Source organism: Solea solea, chromosome 5 (assembly GCF_958295425.1).
Source record: "Solea solea chromosome 5, fSolSol10.1, whole genome shotgun sequence".
Taxonomy (NCBI): Eukaryota; Metazoa; Chordata; class Actinopteri; order Pleuronectiformes; family Soleidae; genus Solea; species Solea solea.
In genome coordinates this window covers 25,353,858-25,368,020 of record NC_081138.1, presented here as the reverse complement: position 1 = coordinate 25,368,020, position 14,163 = coordinate 25,353,858, and the positions used below count along the sequence as shown (strand labels likewise).

Here is a 14,163-nt window from a genome sequence, read left to right as displayed (position 1 = left end):
GTGAAGATCGCTTGACATGTAAAATATGTAGTCAAACCCACCCCACTGTGCTTCATATTAAAAGGCAACCAGCCCCGGAAAAGTCTGAAACATCTCACCAGCCAACTTCACCTAAAACATGTGGATATACAGGGGCCGGTAAGGACCGCTGTGTGTTATCCATCCTGCCTGTGAAGGTCAAAAGTGCAAAGGGAAATCACATAATAAAAACGTATGCCTTTTTGGATCCAGGAAGTTCAGCCACATTCTGCTCAGAACAACTAATGCGGAAGCTAAACATCACGGGGAGAAAAACCAACTTCCTGTTGAGCACGATGGGGCAGAAAACAGTGGTTCCATCATATTCATTAATTGGCTTGGAGGTATCTACTCTGGACAGCAATGACTTTCATATTCTCCCAGAGGTTCTCACACAAACACAAATGCCAGTCAATGTTAATAACATGGTAAAATCTGAAGAACTGGCAAAGTGGCCATATTTGTCCAAGGTAAACATCCCAAACATAAAAGCAAACGTCGACCTGTTAATTGGAACCAACGCTCCCAGGATTTTAGAACCCTTGGAGGTCATTAACAGTAGCGGGAATGGCCCATATGCTATAAAGACAGTGCTTGGATGGGTTGTTAACGGACCACTGAATGGAAACAGTGGTGCTTCGGAGGTGGAGCTGCCCTTGGCGATGGTGAACAGGATTTCTGTGTGCAAGCTCGAAGAAACGCTGGACGACAGCAGGTACAGGCTACTTGAGTCTCGACTGGAGGAAACTGTCCAACAGTCAATGATAAAGGAGGAGAAAATCTCCACTCTCGATAAGAAGCTTCAGGAGAGCAAAGCACTCAATGTTGCACTGCGTGCCGAGCTAACCACTGCTCATAAGACAGTAAAGGCCTCTCTGCAGACAGAGAGCAGCCTGTTGAAGGACCAGATCAAGCAGTTGGAGAACCAGAACACTTCTCTTAACAACCATATGGTGGCACTGCAGCGACACACCACCACCCTACAGGAACAGAATTCTCTCAGAGGATGCTATGGCCTGGAACCTCTCATGGCTGCTTGGCAGGGTTCTGGAGGTTTTTCCAGATAAACAAGGGCTGGTGCGTTCCGTGAGGTTACAGACAAGGGCCAACATTATTGAAAGGCCAGTGACGAAACTTGGTTTGGTACATGGAATATAGATGTGTCTGTACTGCACTTTAATGTAACTGTATCAACACATTATTTGCTCCTGTCTTGTTGTGTTTGAATTGTTATGTCAGGCTGCCATTAACAATTAGGGGCCGGTGTATAGGAGCCGAATGTGTGTTATGAGGTTTGGTGTAATTCACTCAATGTGTGTGTGGGGTCGCTGTGCTCCCAGAGGGGGGAGCTCAGGTGTATATAGGTGGCATTATCACTGTCATTGTCAGGTTTGTGAACCGGAAGGGCAAACGGTTTTCGACCGCTGTACCGCGGAGGCGCTACTCGTGAATGTTTTGGATTGTTTCATGGAATTTCATTATGCAAAGAAAACGCACAGCAATAAAACCAATATATTGCAACGAAACGAACAGCGTGGACATTCAATCAGAGTTCAAAAGAGCGATCGCCAAGGCAAAGCGCGTCAACCAGGTCATCCGGAGTCAGAAACCTCAGTAGCGGAAGTTTGAGGCTGAGCTGCTATAATAGTAATAAAGCAAAGCAAGACTACATTTACCCACTGACATTTGCCAGTCTGCTACAAATATGGCTGAATAGGCAGTGCAAGCTCCACAGTGTGTTTTCAGAAGTCCTGGCCCGGTTGATTACGGTGGACCAGTGTGGCTGCAGGCCTCGTCTCTGCAGATGCAAGTCTCAGTCGTTTCATGTTGCAGGGGGGGGGGGGGGCTGATTTATGAGGTGCACTGAGCGAGGTCTCACGAGGCTACAGTCCATTCGTACAGGAAGTAGGGCAGCCACTACTCATATTAATTTATCACTCGATATAAGGACAGGATAAATGGAAACAAGATGGAGAAAGAGAGGATTTAAAAAAAATAAAATACAAGAACTTTGGAAAATGTGGGGGGAAAGGACCGGAAAGATCGAATGAAGGCGCAAGTAAATGATTCAAGGTAATGAATATGCAGGAGAGATGGAGAGGATAACGGCTGCACTGAATATATTCTTGAAGATGTAAAATTGATGACGCACCGGTGGTGAAATTCTTGGCCGATACGATAAAAACGTTTAAGATAACAATAGGTGAAACTGATATTTTTGTTTTCAAAGAAATCTTCAACTTAAAAAAGGCTTCTTTAAAGTCTCTTTCAGCTCTTCACATCAATCATATACGGTTTTATAAAATATCATATATCAAGAGTTTTAGAGCCTTTTCGGCTTCTTATTCAACTTCGTAGAATATCTTTTCACTATTACAAACATTGGTGTCTGTTTCATGGTCAATCAGAGCCAATGAGGTGAATACTGGCTGATACCAGTGCAGAGTTGATAGAGCTTTACATTCCTATGTATATTCCTTTTAGAAAACATACATTAGGCCTCCAGTAACTGTTCCTTGAATTGCGCCCTGGGGACAAATAAAGCTTTTTGAAATTTAAATTGAAACATTGCTAGACCACTGAGAGCCTCACTGAGCAGACCGACTGTAAATCAGGCCATTTTCCAGGTGGCTGCCGCTGCTACTGCTATATTCACATGTAAAATCTGTTTGTACTTTTATGATGACATGGTTTTTATGGTGTGTGTATATAAATCTTATGGTATAATAAAAAAAACTGTTGATAAGTATGAGGCAATGTGAGAATAGTTCTGTATGTTTCAGACTGAGCCTGAGTTGATTGAGGAGACGAACGTGGACCGCCTGATGGGGCCGCGGGGTTACATGTACGGCCGGGGCTTGAAAGGCCACTCGGAGACGTCCACCCTGAGCTCGCAGCCGTCGATCGATGAAGTGCGGCAGCAGATGCACCTGCTGCTGGAGGAGGCGTTCAGCCTGGCGTCGGGGGGCCAGTCCACATCTGGGAGGCAGTCCCACCACCACCAACTGCCTCCTGACCACTACAGCCCCGCACCGCCTCCCCTCCCTTATGCAGACGTGGTGACCAGTGCCCCAGGCACGATGAGCTGTGGGCGGGGAGGTCTGCAGTGGGTGCCATCTTACGGTACAGATGTGTATCAGTGCAGCCTGCCTAAACCAGTGAGTGGGATTAACCCTGAGTCCCTTCTCTACTGTGACAGAGTCGGCGTCACCTTAAATGCCTTTCATTCTCTGTTAAAGGCCTTTCGCTTCACGCAGCTTCCTGAGATGGCTATGGATTCCCCTCCACCTTTACCTCCTCGCACCGGACCTCCTCCTGGGAAATCCCTTAGACGGTAATGCAGAATATGATGTGCACATGTGCGCATGCACACACACACACACACACACACACACACACACAAACACACAATCATACATTATGCTGTCTGCAGCATCAGATATTCCACATTTATCCACGTTCAAATTCATATTCAGGGATTAGATATCCATCGGTAATGTGCTGTGGCCGGGGTGCTATTAGGCCTAGTATAAATTTTAATATTGAACAAGTGCATTGAGAGATGGCAAGAATGTTAATCAGGCACTCACTTTTTCACACAGAGCATGTCTGCCCTCTAGTGACGCTGGTGTGGTATTGCAGCAAGTCTATGTTTGTGCCTTTCCAATTACATTGTGCCTATTTGTTTGTATTATTTAATAGCATTTATGCCTTTGTTAGCTGTTGTGCCTTGTGTTGCAATGCAAATGGAGCTGCTGTGGCTAAAATACACTGGAAAAAATGAAGATATTGGTCCACCTAAATGAGTATTTATCTCAATTCTTTTTCCATCTCTGTACAACTCAGTTCCACTTCTGATTTGGGGCCTAAAGGACGGATCTCAGACACGTCTCTCACTGGAATGCAGAGTCACCATGATGGCAATCCATATGGGCCAACAACCAGAGCAGCACTTCCATCTATCACTGCAGACCAGCCTCTGTCCAACTACTCAGGTGACCATAAGAGGACCCGACTATGTGCGCCGACTGGTTTGAATAAATATAAATGAGTCGTCTTCATCGCTCTCTCTCTTCTCTTTTCTTCAGGAAACCCAATAACAGCTGTCTATGCCATCCCAGCCTCCAGGTCTGGCTACTCAGAATACTTTCTCTCCACACCACCGACCTCCTACCACAGTCCGTCATGGATGTCCTATCCACCTGAACCTGAGGATGTGCCACCGCAGTGGGCAGACTCTGTAAGGAAGATGAATTATTAGATATTGGTGATAATTTGACGTTACCTGTCCAGTCAGTAGCTAGGAAATGTGGAGCTGCATGAGGCAGGAACAGCAGGAACAGCAGTAGCTGAGCATAACCAGGCTCGACGTCAGTTAGTTTAGGCAGCACTTGATTTGCTTTGCGTTCTATTGGCAGAGCATGCATATTCAATATTGAAGAATGTCCAGGTACATTTTTAGCAGTAGAATCCCCCTCTAAATACCTCTTTTTGTGGACGCTTCTTAGCATTTTCAGCCCTAATCCCACTGTATATAGACATATTGCTTTACTAGCGCTATGTAAAACACCTGATAGGTTTAATCAGCATTGTGCCAACTAATTATTTTTTTCTAATGGTGAACATTTGGGTGGATTAAGTTTGAAAGTCAAGGTCACACAGAGGCCTCACAAAACATGTTTTATGGCCTCATGAACTATAAATTACAGATCAGTGCGACAGGTATTTTTATATAATAATACATAATACATAACTCCTTATATGAACATCCTGGGCTGTGTATTTATATATAGGTTTTTCAGGCTTTATAAAATACATTTTTTTTGTCTTATGCATTCTTTAGTCCAAATGTGTGGTGTGTTTATACAGTTGGTAAAAATGGAAAAAAACAAAATAATTTTCATCAGATTGCCTATAGGTTGTGCTGAAAAAAGGGATATATAACACTCTATATTGCACATTTTCATAGCCTCTGTGTATATGTTTCTAACATAGTAATGGGGAAAAAAAGTGGCCTAAATGCTCTGTGTTCTAAGGGTTCAAGCAACTGTGTTATCAGCTATTTTAATTAGTTTTAGAGATTATACTGAAAACAGCAAAATAAGACAAGCAAGTGGCAAGACTGATTCCATTTCATATTCAGTCTAAGATTCATTATATCAGTGTTTCCCAACCCTGGTCCTCAGGGAACGCTGCCCTGCAGGTTGATTCAGATGAACAGCTCGTTATCAGGCTTTCCTGACGAGCTGGCCATTTGAATCAGGTGTGTTGAAGCAGGTGTTGAGGACCAGGGTTGGGAAACGCTGCATTATTTACTTCTAGTATTCCTATTCCTTATTTTTTGTAAGAGATAATCATATGTACTTGGATTTATTTATTTTTTTTACCTTGTTTTCCAGTTGCCCCTGCCTGGTTATGTTGAGGCTTTTCCTCATCCCCGCTATCCACAGGGTAGCCCGACCAGGCTGCCCCTGGAGTATAAGCAGGCTCTGGAGCAGCCTTCTGTTGCCCCAAGCACAGCATCCCAGCAAAGCCTGCCACATGTGGGGAAGGACATGGACAGCATGCCCCTGAGCAGCCTCTCCACCTCTGCACTCGTGCAGGCCATTCGGCAGGAGGTGGCCAAGCTGGCGAAGAAACAGAATGAAATGTTTGAGTTTTAGTGTCTTCGGCAAAAAGGGAGGGAGGCACACAAAGGCAGTACTCATCTGGACTCATTTTTGATGTTTGTACTGTAAACTGGACTTCTTTACCCCCTTAATTACCCGCTGATTGATCTCTTTTCACATTCGATTGGTGTTTCTCAGCTGCTGATTTGAAAGAAACAACAAAGAAACAAGATTGTTTTCAGTTTTTTTAGAAAAAATAACACAACAAATATCCTCTACTGATGATGTCCCAAGTAACTACATGCATCCATCCTTTGTAGATTTGTCAACAGGATATGCTAATAACGGAAAATACAACAATTTCCACGTTTTTGTGACCCGGCATCGATTGAGGAGAGAACAAGGCAGTAGCATTATTGTCTGTACTGAGAGGACCAAATACTCCCTGTCAGATACTTAGTATCAACCACAGTGTATATACAGTATAAGGTAATCATGTATCTTATCTCTTTTTATAGACCATTATCTTCATTTAGGTGGACTACAGTTTATACCAAATCAAACTACGACATCGCTTTCCCACAACGCGTTGGTTTACTTTTAAATCACACATCGGCACTGTCACGGTAACAAACACTGACTCTCTTTGATCATCTAATATGTTTTTAACTGATTAATTAATTAAATAGATTTAGACTGTAGTTCTCATTAATTAACAAACCAACTCAATCCATCATATTTGTCTATTTATGATTAAGTGACATGAAGTTTTTATTGCATTTTGTTTGTTTGGGTGCACATAAGGTAGGTTTTTTTTTTAATCTTTTTTTCTTTTAAGAAAGCCATTTTTTTAAGAAGTTATGGCAGTTTTATTGTAACATGTAACATGTCTTTACTACCATACATACATACACTTGTGTTCTCTTTAAGAAGAAAATGACACAATGTCTTTGGCTTTCAGAGTCCCAGATGTTTTGAAGATACATTCAACCCCAGCATCTATAAAGGTGGACACAATATTTATTTACCACACCTGGTGGCATCATAATTGCATCATAAAAAACGAGTGCATTCGCAAATCAATCACGGAATTGATGTGGGTTTTTGAGCGACTCACAGGCCGTGTGTTGGTATGACGGAGCTTTAAATGAGTAAACAGTGGGAATGCCTTACTGAGCAGTGTGTTCAGTGTAAACATAAGAAACATCCAGTTTTTAAGGTAGATATTTACCTTCGGATACAGTAAAAAAAGAAATAAATCCATAATTCTATGTAACATTAGTAATACATTCACATTATACCATTAAAATGAACTGTTTTTCCAATGTTATTCAAACAGTGGGAATAAAGGAGTGTGCACTCAGTTTTTCTTTAATTTATTCTTTTAAGTAGAGCTCATTGCACTATACAGAATTATAATTTTTTTGTTCTTGTTTCTTTCTTTTTGGTCCAGTGTATAAGGTTTAGCTGATCTCATTTAATACTGAAGTTTGTTTTTTTTGCATGTGCGGTCACCTGATTGTATGAGTCATGTTTTCATTACCACAGAGTAATGAGCCCTTTATATTTACATCAGACCACCTTGTTTTTTAATAGACAATAATTAAATTATAACTGAAGGCTTGTAGTTCTCCTACAACATGCTTGGAAGGGAAGGGAAGGATGGGGTGACCAACAGGTGTGTAAGTCCTACACACTGTAACTTTAATTGATCACAAAGCAGGACATTAATCTAAAACAACGCAATACGACAAACTCATTAATCGTTACATGAAATTAATTTATATTTCTTGGGAAAAGACTAATTTTCACTGTGGAATAAAAGCCCCCAGCAGGTTTTGGTAAACTCTTAAGGCAGACTTGATTTTGATGAACAAAAGAACAGATGCTGCAATAAATGGTGAAATGCTGTACGTTGCTTATTATTATCATCGCAAATTATACGTACTTGCTTTGTTAATAACAATTTCAATCCCTTATGTCTTTGGGCAGTTGTCTTGGAGGAACGAGCTATGAGTGACAATGCCTTTAATATCATTTTCATAAAGACTTTTGAACAAACCCTCCCTCTTTTCCAAGGATTGTTCTTTTATATCTGTTGGTGTACGTGGGGCGAAGGAAAAACTGTTTGTCTTAAACTCAAAAAATGTTACTGTTGCTTGTTTTGTTTTTTTAAAATCAAGATTCCTTTTACCCATTATTCAGAAGAGCACTTCATGTCTTAAAAACTGTACTAAAAAATGAAAATCCATTTTACTGTACCAGAAGTGAACACCTTTCCACATCATGCTGGACAACTGCGGACATTTAGCGATAAATGAAAGGGTCGTAGATGGTTTATTGGTTTATTTATTCTATAAAAGGAGATATGAAGTGAGCTAAACCTTTTAAACATCAGTGTCTCTTTGTCTTCCCGGCTGGTTTCCTTCTTTCCTTTTCATCTGCTTGATCTTGATATATTTGGTGTTCCTCTGAGAATGATCTGACAGAGAGACCCTGAGACACATGGAAAATGAAAGAAATATTACCCTATACACAAATAAAATGAAATAAAAAAGTTTTATTAGAGGAACTGAGTAGATCATTGTCTTCTATGTCCATTTTCCTCCCTTCATTCATTTCCATTTTTGTGATTTTTATGATCATACAGTGCATTTTTAGATCCAAATCAACCCAAATCAACACAGGTGTTGTCAACTCATTCATAAAAACCGTAGCGATACAATACAGTTTGCTAATTTTGTGTTAAACCACTAGGAGCAGCACTGAGCACAAATGCGCACCTTCGTTGAGCTAGTAGCAACGAAGGTTGCCCCCCCCACCCCCCCTACTGTTTCAAATGGTATCTCCTGATTTCAAAAACCAAAATGGCGGCAGCCAATCTGCTAAACATGAACAGAAAACAGCAATTGACTGACAGAATGGACGTCATGGTAGGTTACCACTTTGGTAATAACATGTTTTACAGTATTTAAGTATTCATCATTAATAAAAAATGACGTATGGTTTGTTTATACCAGACGGCGTTAGTTAGTGAAGTCATGAAATTAAGAAAAGGCTAAAAAGGGCATTATAACGGAAGCTGTCACGTCAAGTATCCACTTTTTTAGCAGGTATTTTCCAGTTACGAGTTAATTACAATGAATTAACTTGTGTGTTAATGTCTTTCCCCGGAAGAATTTGACTGTAGTCTCTGTTTTGACAGTTTATGGTGACCACTGCTGTGTGCTAGTCAAGCTAGCTGATTTATTTGGGTCACTGCATATTAGGTTAGGTCAACGGCTGATTTGTTTGTCATAGTTATATTGTTTATTTATGCCTGAATGCTGTAAACAATGTTGCCAGTTTCAATTGTAAGCTGATTTTTAAGCAAAAATCAGCTCATTATGCACTTTGTCTTTCTTTTGTAGATAGGAAGTTATGAAACAAGGACAGAAACTGCCATCATCCATCCATCTATTATCTACCGCTTTATCCTCCACCGGAGGGTCGCTTGGGCTGCTCTGCCAATCTCAGAATTGTATAAATTAAGCTCAAATATCTGTCACTACCACTGGATTAAGACGTGAAAACTGATGACCATGTGATTGATAGTGCCATACCACTGCTCAGGTAACTGCTCAGGACTAATGAACAACATACAAACATGTTAAATCTTTTGAAATAAACAAGATAGTTCACTTTCACATTTACTTCAGTAACACATACAATATAATAATATATACCGTTTATGACTTTTTCCTACATCAATGTGATAAAAGCATACCTGGTGCTTTATATGCCTAGGAAGTATGTGTTTACTGCTGCACTTAAAATTCCTGTCTATATTTTTTTTTCTTCTAAGTTCTGGAATATTTTGATTATGGACCAGAGTTCCTGCAGATAACCTTCAGCTTGCTGGTACAACTGTCTTCAGTGGGTCATCTTTTGTAGGGTAAGTCACTGCTCACTGCTTCCCATTAATTACACATATAGACTGTGACAAGCCCACCACAGTATAATTTGTCTTGCCACAGTTTCGTAATGAACAGAACAATTTTTACATCTCTCATATTAACACAAAGATCCTTTAGCCTAATGTTTTGCACCAGTACTTCAGCAGAGCATCTCTCACCAGTGTTTCTCTGACAGTGATCTATGTGTGATGCTCCGCGGCTGCATGAACACTGGGTACGAATAAATCAATGCATAGCAAACACTGATAAGTGTGGAAGAAAATATGTTATTGCTTCATATAGCAAGCGTGAGTGTGTGCAGCCCTTCTAAGTGGCCTTAAGACATGTCTGGGTTCACACTGCCAAAATAAAGCCTTTCTCTCGCTCTCTGTCTCTCTGCAGTTTAGCATTTTTCCACCAGGGTTCAGCTTAGAGCCATGTAAGCAAATGTTCTCACTCAGGAAAAGGACATATCCTTACCTAACTGGTAAATTTACCAAGGCAGAGCAGCTTCTACTATTCTTCATACCATGTGTACCATAGAGTGGACCGCAGAACACAGAGGCAGCAATACAAATATTACTTAAACTGCTCAAAGTTAACTTTGGTGCCAACTCTGGAAAATGAATGAAAAAACTAGAAGAACAATATTTCAGTCTCCTTGCAGTGCATGCAGATACAGTGGCGTGGCTAATCTCTAATTATGCATACAGTCTTTTATGTGTGTATTCATTATATTTTAAATCAAATTTTATACTAATACTGCTGTTATTTATTATTTGCTTACATGTTGTATTCTTATTAAGTCTTTGATATCTTTGTGATTCTGTTTCATCAATAGTTTCTCACAGTGTTCAGCTCATAGCAAAGAAAGACTGTGTGTAACCTATTTAGTGTAGTTTTACTAAAAATGTACACATTCTTATAAACTTGGCCTCTGGCTAAAAAAAAGAAAGAATTCTCTTTCATCATTTCTCCCACTCGACAGCCGCCTTTTGTAAACATCAAGTATGAATGTGTCAAGTAAGATATACTGTATATATTGCTTCTTCAAATAAGAATAGTGCTGTGGTCTCGCAGCAAGAAGGTTGCCAGTTCACATCCCAGTTTGGGCCTTTCTGTGTGGAGTTTGCATGTTCTCCCCGTGTGTGTGAGAGTTATCGCAGAGTTTTCCGGCTTCCCCCCATTAGGTAAATTGGCCCTGTGATGCACTGGTGAACTGTCCAGAGTGTACCCCGCCTATCGCCCTATGTCAGCTAAGATTGGCACAACTCACCCACAGCTCACTCGACCCTCATGTGGAGGATAAAGCGGTAGAAGATGGATGGATGGATTTTTGATTCTCACTTCAACGTTGAAAGTACGATTGATACACAGATTTTTATGCTCCACTTCTATACACACTTTACTCCATTTTCATCAACTTGTAGGACACTTAAACACGTAAACCGACTCATCCTAATTGCTGATAATGTCTTCTCTCTCAGGTACGGTGTAGGCAGTTAAAGCCTAATTTGGACTCTGTAGCGAGGTGCAATCGAACTCTGAAGGTTCATTATCTTTAATAAAGGCTACTTAAAGTAATTATAATACAACCGTCTCAGCTGACATCAGCACACAGATGAGATAATTACCAATATGGTCTGTGCAAGGACAGGTCTAAGGAGGACATGGGTTAATAACCTATCAGATCTGTGAACCTAAAGGTGACATTTCCATCTTCTGATACACACTTCACATTACTCTTAGACTGAATGAATGAGATGGCATTGTTGCTGGGATACCTGAAATTCAGGCAGGCTCCACAAAACGAGCCCCAGCCATAGAGTGTCTGGCATTAGTATGAGTCAGAAGGGCTTAATAAATGAGACAAATGATGAATTACTTTGCTCTTACGTGATGGATAACCCACAAGGAATATGCAATTCTATCCATGGATTTAAATTACTTTGTTTTCCACTGACTGAACTCTTTCTCAGCGGTGTAAACTTAATGTGAATTTTAATGTGTGGGTGGTGGATTAAAAGCCAGGCTCAACAGATGCTGCAGTTCAAATGTATCATGCACATGTAGTAAATAAGGCTTTGCAACTTTCTCTGTCAGTGCAATTGAGCTGTAAATGGACAAGTCTCCAGTTTTTTTGTTGTTGTTGCTGCAGTCGAGTGTGGTTCTGGCTGCAATTTCAAATAGTTCTTTTGATTATTTCTCAACCTACTTTGGTCAGTGTATCACAGCAAATTCCAGTCCACTAAAATTGTCCACCTCCTCAAAAAAATGATCAGACCACTACCTGTGGTACCTGGTTTCAAAACGTGTACTCTTTCTCTCATTGTTAGTATCAATTGGGACTTTGGTTTCATATATCTTCCACCTGCTTTTGACTTGCATTTTAGTTATTTTGGACACTTGGATTCTTCTATTTGGTCTTTTGAAGACTTCACTTAGATTGAGGAGTTTTATTTCTGCTATGATATTGCCTGAATGCCCGGGTTGACATTGTAGTTCTTCCCTTGTGTATCTTGTCCTGTTTTACTTTGTAGTTCTCTCCCTTGTGTGTCTTCTCCCTACATTACCTCCATGTGCCCCAATTACCCAAACCAGTGCCATATAACTTTTACTCATTTCTCATGTGTATCACCTGTGTGCTCTTAAGATGCCCTTTGGTGTGTTTTGGTGGGTTTTTTTTAGTCCCTGTTTCTTTGTCCTTCACCAGTCGGTCTTGTTATCCTGCTTCTCATCTGCCCACTTTGTGTTTTTGTATTTTTACATATTTGCCAACTTCTTGTGTATCCTGCAGTTTAAGTACCGATAAAGTGTATCTTTCTAAGTCTGATATTTATGTTCTTGGGTGGCAAAACTATGGGAAAACCCACCTATCTCAAAACAATATTTTTTTAATTAATTCATACATGTATTCTTCATCTGCTTTGGTTTTTTATGTGTAACATTATGAAAATTACATTGCGTCATTTCAGTCAAATTTTTCCCCCTCAGGTCATTTGTATGTTTTGGTTTTCTTTTAAAGAAAGAGCCGATTAAGAAAGTAAATACTGATAAAAACAAGAGTTCAATTCCTAGTTTCTCGCTGGCACTTATCTGTGTTGTTTTAGAACAGAATAGTAATAATAATATTTAACATTGCTGAATATTGTTGATTCTGGCTACTCCAAATTTTCATTTATAAATTTACAGAAAATATCTAATTTGTCACATTTAAGCTTTAACCAAAGACAAAACTATTTGCATGAGTAGATACCACTAGAGGTACATAATGTTATTTCAGTGTGGTGAACTAATGCTTAATTCAATTCTGAATCTGTTGTATCAACATATTTTGTTGTGCCATATTGGAATACTGGCAATAGCAAAAAAACAAACAGAGAATTTTGAAGGAATGTATGGAATGGATGTATGAAACTATGAAATTTTTGTGAGGTATTTATACTTGTGCATAATACAAGCTGATTGGTGGATTTCATTTGTATCTTTAAAAAGTAAATGTAACAATTTTAACATACAATTACAGAAGACATAAATAGTTTTGCACCTTCACAATGGCAGTAAACCTTGGATGGAAATAAATAACTGTACAAAACAAACTTCAAAATTCATATGTGGGAAACTCAGAAATGCATTAAACATCAGCATTTATCATAAAATAGTAGGCTGCTTCATTTACAATTTGTGTATTTTTCTAGGATTGCTCACAATTAAGAAAATATAATTTCCACATTTTCACGTGAGTTAATCTTTCTTGTCTAAAAGCAGTCGTAAATGTGCAAGCCTTCCATGAGTGTTTTTTTTTTCTTTCCCTGTGTGTGTGTGTGCGCGTGTACCTCCGGGTACTCCCCTTTCCTCCCACAGTCCAAAAACATGCAGAGGTTTAATGAACTCTCTAAATTGCCCGTAGGTGTGAATGTAAGAGTGAATGGTTGTTCATCTCTGTGTGTTGGACTGGTGACCTGTCCAGGATACCCCACCTTTCGCCCTGTGTCAGTTGGAATTGGCTCCAGTGACCATTGAACCCCATTTGGTGGATAAAGCAGTAGATGGATGGAAGGATGTACCTTCAGTTGTAAGTGTTACCACTTCACAATGGCAGTAAACTGAACTGGTATTACTTCAATGTGCTGATGTTATTTTAACTAGAAAATTAATTAAAGAAAACTTTAAATTCTCTCCGTCTACAGATCCTGCCAACATGAGGAGCCCATTTTCCAGGAATGTCAGGTGTCCAGTTTGGTTCATTTAGTTCCCCCAGTGAAACTCAAATATAATGGTCATTTGACTTAAAATGTTGTGTCTTTGTAACTCCTCCTTTTTGGATCACCATCTGGCAACACCGCAAACATTAAAATGAGAAAATGTATAAAGAAATTAATGGCTGTAATTAGCGTCTGTGCTTATAGTTAAAATTGAGCACAGATTTATAGATCGCAGACCTGTGAGGTTAAATTTTGGATTCAAACATAGAATTAGATTGGAAGCTATTTTGTGGTGACTAGCAGGTTTGGGTTCCTCCCTTGTAACTTGGCCATTAAATTACAGCTCTGTCTTGGTAATTGGAGGCAACTGGAAGTTTTTGGCAGGATGGGATGTGT

General features: G+C 39.9%; 2 protein-coding genes across 5 annotated transcripts in view; both read left to right on the top strand.

Annotated features, from left to right (window-relative positions):
* Positions 1 to 8,195, top strand: part of kiaa1549lb (KIAA1549-like b) — a 70,650-nt gene extending 62,455 nt beyond the window's left edge. For 2 of the 4 annotated variants that reach the window (XM_058629097.1, XM_058629095.1), the window contains 5 exons: positions 2,802 to 3,176; positions 3,258 to 3,352; positions 3,865 to 4,013; positions 4,107 to 4,258; positions 5,418 to 8,195. In XM_058629097.1, coding sequence (XP_058485080.1) covers positions 2,802 to 3,176; positions 3,258 to 3,352; positions 3,865 to 4,013; positions 4,107 to 4,258; positions 5,418 to 5,681 — 1,035 coding nt within the window. In that variant the 3' untranslated portion in view covers positions 5,682 to 8,195. Of the gene's footprint in view, positions 1 to 2,786; positions 3,177 to 3,257; positions 3,353 to 3,864; positions 4,014 to 4,106; positions 4,259 to 5,417 lie in introns of all 4 variants that reach the window. The other 2 variants (XM_058629096.1, XM_058629094.1) reach the window with 1 other exon arrangement.
* Positions 8,196 to 8,459: 264 nt separating this feature from the next.
* The window catches only part of spon1a (spondin 1a), a 94,568-nt gene continuing 88,864 nt past the window's right edge, over positions 8,460 to 14,163 (top strand). Inside the window, exons 1-3 of the mRNA XM_058630242.1 lie at positions 8,460 to 8,560; positions 9,038 to 9,239; positions 9,472 to 9,561. The gene's annotated coding sequence lies outside the window, so the exon portion shown is untranslated. The remainder of the gene's footprint in view (positions 8,561 to 9,037; positions 9,240 to 9,471; positions 9,562 to 14,163) is intronic.